The sequence below is a fragment of the Rhinoraja longicauda genome, chromosome 41 (genome assembly GCF_053455715.1).
Source record: "Rhinoraja longicauda isolate Sanriku21f chromosome 41, sRhiLon1.1, whole genome shotgun sequence".
NCBI lineage: Eukaryota > Metazoa > Chordata > Chondrichthyes > Rajiformes > Arhynchobatidae > Rhinoraja > Rhinoraja longicauda.
Genome location: NC_135993.1, coordinates 1,334 through 8,784, shown reverse-complemented (window position 1 = coordinate 8,784; position 7,451 = coordinate 1,334). Strand labels below are relative to the sequence as shown.

Here is a 7,451-nt window from a genome sequence, read left to right as displayed (position 1 = left end):
AGTGTTGAAGGGAGGTAGTGGCGGGGTGAGGGTCAGACTGAGCCCCGGAGCAGCTCCCGTCACTACTCGCCATGGCCTTGTTGGGTGCGTTTGGTTTCACGGAGGAGCAGGTGGCGTGTGTGTGTGAGGTGTTACAGCAGAGGGGCAGCGTGGAGAGGTTGGGACGCTTCCTGTGGTCGCTACCGGCCTGCGACCACTTGCACAAGAACGAGAGCGTGTTAAAGGCCAAGGCCGCTGTAGCCTTCCATCGTGGCAACTTCAGAGACCTCTACAAGATCCTGGAGAGCTGCCACTTTTCAGTGCACAGCCACCCCAAGCTACAGCAGCTGTGGCTCAGGGCTCACTACAGCGAGGCCGAGAAGCTGCGGGGACGACCCTTGGGCGCGGTGGGCAAGTACAGGGTCCGCAGGAAGTTCCCTCTGCCCCGCACCATCTGGGATGGAGAGGAAACCAGCTACTGTTTCAAGGTGAGAGCCGGACCTCCGCCCGACCCTGGAGTGGCGTCTGCTCGAATGTAGAAACAAGGAACTGTAGATGCTGGGTTACCAAGGGAAAACACAGAGTGCTGGAGTAACGCGGTTCAGGCAGCATCCCTCTAGAATGGATAGAGGGAGGATTCCGAGCCGAAACGTCACCGATCCATGTTCTCCACAGATGCTGCCTGACCCACTGAGTTACTCCAGCACTCTGTGCCTTTCTCTGCTGATAAGTGCCTGTGATCTGGGATTGTCACTCAAGCTAGTGCCGCGGCGGGGATTGGTTTTGGGGAGTTTCGAGTGGAACTTGGAGTCAGGAAGTAGGGTCAGTGTTTAGGAGGAGATTAGTGCGGCGTTGATTGGCTCAGGTTTGAGTAATGGTGTTGGGGGTCTTGTATTTGGAGTTTAGGGTTCGCTGTTGTTCAAGCTTGTGTGTTGGGAGCCAGAATCTGAGAGGATATGACATCTGTCTTTGCAATGTCGACTCTGGAGAGTTGTTGAGGATTGAGTTTAGGGGGGTCAATGGACCTTTAATATTGGCACTCGGTTGGATTTGGGTGAAATTGCTGTCTCGGGTGCGTAGTTTGGGGATTCCCCAGTTTGCGGATCGTTCAGTGCAGTTGGGGCGAGGGTCTCCTGGAGTTTGGGCCAATCAGGTGGTAATGGGTCCTTACTGTGATCACAACACACAGTGCTGGAGTAACTCAGCGGGTCAGGCAGCATCTGTGGAGGGGAAAAACAACGCTTCGGGTCGGATCCCGTCTTCAGCCTGATGGAGTGAGGGAAGAAAGCTGGAAAAGAGAGGTGGGAAATAGCCTCTCTTTTCCAACTTTCTCCCCCCCCCTCCAAACTTCAGCCCAAGAAGGGTTCCGACCCGAAAAGTTGTTTGTCCCCGTCCCCCCACAGATGCTGCCTGGCCCGCTGAGTTCTCCAGCACTTTGTATTTTGCTGAACATTCCAACATCTGCAGTTCCTCATGTGATGTTGACGGGAAAACTCAGAACCGACGGGACTCCAGGCCAGGATGGAGACGAAGAGTCACAGAGACACAGAGTGATAGAGACACAGAGTGATGGCCACAGACAATAGATAATAGGTGCAGGAGGAGGCCATTCGGCCCTTCGAGCCAGCACCGCCATTCAATGTGATCATGGCTGATCATTCTCAATCAGTACCTGTTCCTGCCTTCTCCCCATACCCCCTGACTCCGCTAACCTTGAGAGCTCTATCTAGCTCTCTCTTGCATTCAGAGAATTGGCCTCCACAGAGTGATGGACTCAGAGTGAGAGTCCTAGCGTCACACAGTGATGGAGACACAGACTGATAGTCACAGAGTTATAGAGTGCTACAGCACGGAAACAGGCCCTTCGGCTCAACTTGCCCACACAAGCCAACATGTCCCTGCTACACTAGTCCCACCTGAGTCTGCCCATTCCCCCCACAGATGCTGCCTGACCCGCTGAGTGTCCACTACCCCCACAGATGCTGCCTGACCCGCTGGGTTCCCCCAGCACGTTGTGTTTTGCTCTGAATCAGTTAGTTAATCCTGCCCGCGTCGGTCGATGTCCTGTGCTCCGGGTCAGGTGGTAAATGACTCTTATTAGTTCATAAGTCATAGGAGCAGAATGTCAATAGACAATAGACAATAGGTGCAGGAGGAGGCCATTCGGCCCTTCGAGCCAGCACCACCATTCAATGTGATCATGGCTGATCATTCTCAATCAGTACCCCGTTCCTGCCTTCTCCCCATACCCCCCTGACTCCGCCATCCTTAAGAGCTCTATCTAGCTCTCTCTTGAATGCATTCAGAGAATTGGCCTCCACTGCCTTCTGAGGCAGAGAATTCCACAGATTCACAACTCTCTGACTGAAAAAGTTTTTCCTCATCTCAGTTCAAAATGGCCTACGCCTTATTCTTAAACTGTGGCCCCTTGTTCTGGACTCCCCCAACATTGGGAACATATTTCCTGCCTCTAACGTGTCCAACCCCTTAATAATCTTATACGTTTCGATAAGATCTCCTCTCATCCTTCTAAATTCCAGTGCATACAAGACTAGTCGCTCCAGTCTTTCAACATATGACAGTCCCGCCATTCCGGGAATTAACCTAGTAAACCTACGCTGCACGCCCTCAATAGCAAGAATATCCTTCCTCAAATTTGGAGACCAAAACTGCACACAGTACTCCAGGTGCGGTCTCACTAGGGCCCTGTACAACTGCAGAAGGACCTCTTTGCTCCTATACTCAACTCCTCTTGTTATGAAGGCCAACATTCCATTGGCTTTCTTCACTGCCTGCTGTACCTGCATGCTTCCTTTCAGTGACTGATGCACTAGGACACCCAGATCTCGTTGTAAGTCCTCTTTTCCTAACTTGACGCCATTCAGATAATACCCTGCCTTCATATTCTTACCACCAAAGTGGATAACCTCACACTTATCCACATTAAACTGCATCTGCCATGCATCCGCCCACTCACACAACCTGTCCAAGTCACCCTGCAACCTCATAGCATCTTCCTCACAGTTCACACTGCCACCCAGCTTTGTATCATCTGCAAATTTGCTAATGGTCATTCGATGAGTCGAGCCTACTCCGCTCTTCCATGGCTGATCTATCTGTCGCTCTCAACCCCATTCTCCAGCCTTCTCCACGTAACCATTGACGCCCTGACTAATCAATCCCTCTCAATCTCCGCTCCAACGACATAGCTTGACTTGGTCTCCTCGGCCGTCTGTTCCGCAAATTCCAGATTCACCTCCGCATCTCCTTTGTAAAGGAACGTCCTTTTACTCTGAGGCTGTGCCCTCTGGTCCTAGACTCTCCCACTGGTGGAAACATCCTCTCCACATCCACTCTCTCCAGGGCTTTCACTGATCAGTAAGTTACTATGTGGTTCGCCCTCTCCCGCCGTCTCGTCCCCCCTGTATGTCCCTTCTGTAGAATTACATGGTTATAATGAATGGGAGTTTGGATCCGCCCTCAGTATTCAGGTGATGTTACTTGGGCACTTTGACTTCCCCCCGCTGTCCAGGAGAAGTCCCGGGGTGTTTTGCGGGACTGGTACCTACACAACCCGTACCCGTCCCCGCGGGAGAAGAGGGAGTTGGCCGAGGTAACGGGACTCACCACCACACAGGTCAGCAACTGGTTCAAGAACCGAAGGCAGAGGGACCGAGCGGCCGAGACCAAGGACAGGTAGGGCCCAGAGTGACCCGGGAAACATGCAGGTGCAGCAGGCAGTGACACCACTCCCAGGGGAGAGGCGGGGTAGGGAGTGGATGCAAGAAAAGACCCAGGAGAGGGGTTCGGGAGTTGGGGGGGGAGGGGGGTGGAGCAGGGAATGAAGTGGGGGGGGGGGGGGGTGGAGCAGGGAATGAAGTGGGGGGGGGGGGTGGAGCAGGGAATGAAATGGGGGGGGTGGAGCAGGGAATGAAGTGTGGGGGGGGGGGGGTTGGAGCAGGGAATGAAGTGGGGGGGGGGGGGTGGAGCAGGGAATGAAGTGGGGGGGGGGTGGAGCAGGGAATCAAGTGGGGGGGGGGATGAGCCGTGAATGAGGGGGGGGGTGGAGCAGGGAATGAAGTGGGGGGGGGGGGGTGGAGCAGGGAATGAAGTGGGGGGGGGATGAGCCGTGAATGAGGGGGGGGGGTGAGGGAGCGCCGCGCAGGGTGACGGAGGGGGTGAGGGAGCGCCCTTAGTGACCCGCTTCCTCTCCCTACACAGAGAGAACTCGAGCCCGCGGGCCGGACCGCCCCACCTGCCTCTGCCTAGCGCCGGGCTCCTCCTCAGCAGCTCGGACGAAGAGGAGGCGCTGGCCGAGCTGAGCCCCGACCTGCGGGACGTCACCCCCGGGGCTCTCTACCCCCCCGGCCTGGCCCTCCAGCACCCCGGCTTCCTGCAGGACTCCCTCCTCGGCACCCTCACCTCCAGCCTGGTCGACCTGGGCTCCTGAGGGCGCGGGGAGGCGGGAGGGGATGGGGAGGAGGGGTGTAGGGGGGTGGGGTATAGGGATGGGGGAGGGGTGTGGGGAGGGGGGATGGGGGAGGGGGAGGAGTAGGGTGGGGAGGGGGTTGTAGGGAGGGGGAGGGGTGTAGGGCGGGGGGAGGGGTGTAGGGAGGGGAGGGGGTGTAGGGAGGGGGAGGGGTGTAGGGAGGGGAGGGGGTGTAGGGAGGGGAGGGGGTGTAGGGAGGGGAGGGGGTGTAGGGAGGGGGGAGGGTGTAGGGAGGGGGGTGTAGGGAGGGGGGAGGGGTGTAGGGAGGGGGTGTAGGGAGGGGTGTAGGGAGGGGGGGGGGGTGTAGGGAGGGGGGGAGGGGTGTAGGGAGAGGAGGGGGGTGTAGGGACGGGGGGACGGTGTTGGGGGGTTTAGAAACACGAGAACGAGCAAACAACTTCACCGTTCCGCGTGGGGAGATTACAGCCTCACGAGAATTCTCTAATTTTGGGTAATGAACCAACAAAGACCCACCTCCATCCCCCGCTCCCCCCCATCCCACGTCCCCCCATCCCCCGCTCCCCCCCATCCCCCGCTCCCCCCCATCCCACGTCCCCCCATCCCCCGCTCCCCCCCCCCATTGTGCAGGGATACAGTGCGGGGATACAGTGCGGGGATACAGTGCGGGGATATAGTGCGGGGATACAGTGCGGGGATACAGTGCGGGGATACAGTGCGGGGATACAGTGCGGGGATACAGTGCGGGGATACAGTGCGGGGATACAGTGCGGGGTACAGTGCGGGGATACAGTGCGGGGATACAGTGCGGGGATACAGTGCGGGGGTACAGTGCGGGGATACAGTGCGGGGATACAGTGCGGGGATACAGTGCGGGGATACAGTGCGGGCATACAGTGCGGGGATACAGTGCGGGGGTACAGTGCGGGGATACAGTGCGGGGATACAGTGCGGGGATACAGTGCAGGCGGGGCAGTGCGGGGATACAGTGCGGGGATACAGTGCGGGCGGGGCAGTGCGGGCGGGGCAGTGCGGGGCAGCTTCTGACCAAAAGGTAAAGTTACAGAAACACTGCGAGGGTCTGCTGTGTTTGTGGGGTCAGAGGGAAGGTCACTGAGGTCACTGTGTTTGTGGGGTCAGGGGGAAGGTCACTCAGGTCACTGTGTTTGTGGGGTCAGAGGGAAGGTCTCTCAGTTCACTGTGTTTGTGGGGTCAGAGGGAAGGTCACTCAGGTCACTGTGTTTGTGGGGTCAGGGGGAAGGTCACTCAGGTCACTGTGTTTGTGGGGTCAGAGGGAAGGTCACTCAGGTCACTGTGTTTGTGGGGTCAGAGGGAAGGTCACTCAGGTCACTGTGTTTGTGGGGTCAGGGGGAAGGTCACTCAGGTCACTGTGTTTGTGGGGTCAGAGGGGGAAAGTCACTCAGCACTAACTGTCTGTCCCCTGCCAGCGCTTCAGTCAATATCTCAGGTACAGCTGCTGCCTCAGCGCCAGAGACCCGGGTTTGATTAAGGCTCCAGGCGCTGTCTGTCTGTGTGGAGTTTGCACGTTCTGCCGGTGACCATGTGGGTTTCTTCCGGGTGCTCCGGCTTCCTCCCACATACCAAAGACGAAAGTGTTTGTAGGTTAATTGCCCCCCTGTAAAATTGTCCCTAACGTGTCTGGAGTGGATCAGGAAGTAACAAAACTAGTGATCGATGGTCGGCCTAGACTCGGTGGGCCGAAGGGCCAGTTGCCATGCTGTATCTCTAAACTAATCACTGATATCACATTACATGTGGACATCATGAGAAAAGCAGTGACATACTCTTCATTGCTTTGGTTAAATCCAAATGCAGGTTGAATGATGTCCACCTTTGGCCGAGTTAGTAACAACATGAAGCGGTAACAGTCCGTGTACAGACAGCGCCCTCTGGTGCCTGCCCATGGAAACGTTCCCTGCTGCAACAACAATCCGACCCACATCCCATCTCACTTCCCTCCTACTGCTCCATCTGCTCTCTCTCCCTTTATTCACCTTTTCCATTTCACCCACACACTTATCCACCCGGGGTTCTTCTCAAAAGGACACAAGGTGCAACAACAAGGCTTTTCACTGTACCTTGGTCCACGTGACAATAATAAACGAAGGCGACTTTGCCGAGCCTGGACCTTCTCGATGGTGGCCTCCAGCTGGGTCTCGTCCCACATATAGGGAGGTCCTGGGAAGTAGACGTGGATGATGCTCACCTGTGGGGAGAGAGGGGTGTGTGACATTCCACAAATCTGCAGTAACCTTGACAAACACAAGGTCACACTGCCCCTTGATCGACACAATAGTTGAGCCGAGTGGAGGGTTGCAGAGATCTGTTTAGGATGCTCTCCCTATCCAAGGCCATGCTGCTGGGGATTAAGCCCTGGAGTAAACTCTATCTCGCATTCCTCCACCCGTTTTGGAAGCTGATCTATCGTTTCAACAATCCAGAGACCCGGGTTCGATCGTGATCTCGAGCGCTGTCTGTGTGGAGTTTGCACTTCTCCCTGTGAACATGTGAGTTTGTAGGTTAATTGGCCTCTGTAAATTGGTCGGCGTGGACTCAGTGGGACTAATGGCCTGTTTCCATGCTGTATCTCTAAACTAAAACTGATATCACCAACAACGGAGGTTCCAACAGAACTCACAGTTCACAGACCTCGAGTCAGAGCAACACCCTTCTACATAGGTCGTAGGCATTTCACCACGTCACCTCTCAGTACAATTCCATCCTAACACAATTTCCGTGCTTCTTCCCTGGTAGACACCAAATGCTGGAGTAATTCAGCGGGTCAGGCAGCATCTGTGGAGAACATGGATAGGTGACGTTTCACAGAGCGCTGGAGTAACTCAGCGGGACAGGCGGCATCTCTGGACAGAAGGAATGGATGACGTTTCAGGTCGAGACCCTTCTTAAGTCCTTGTATTTTGTTCTCTCGCACTGACTCGTCAGCTTCACCCACTCACAGTATGGGTCATTTACAGTAGCTGACCTCTGCACCAGGGGAAACCCA

At 56.0% G+C, this 7,451-nt stretch overlaps 1 protein-coding gene across 1 annotated transcript; it reads left to right on the top strand.

Annotated features, from left to right (window-relative positions):
• On the top strand, positions 1 to 4,429 carry LOC144611682 (homeobox protein six1b-like). The gene is given in 3 exon segments (XM_078430901.1): positions 1 to 467; positions 3,512 to 3,707; positions 4,203 to 4,429. Coding segments are annotated over 3 exon segments (819 nt in total). The 5' UTR covers positions 1 to 71.
• The last annotated feature ends 3,022 nt before the right edge of the window (positions 4,430 to 7,451 follow it).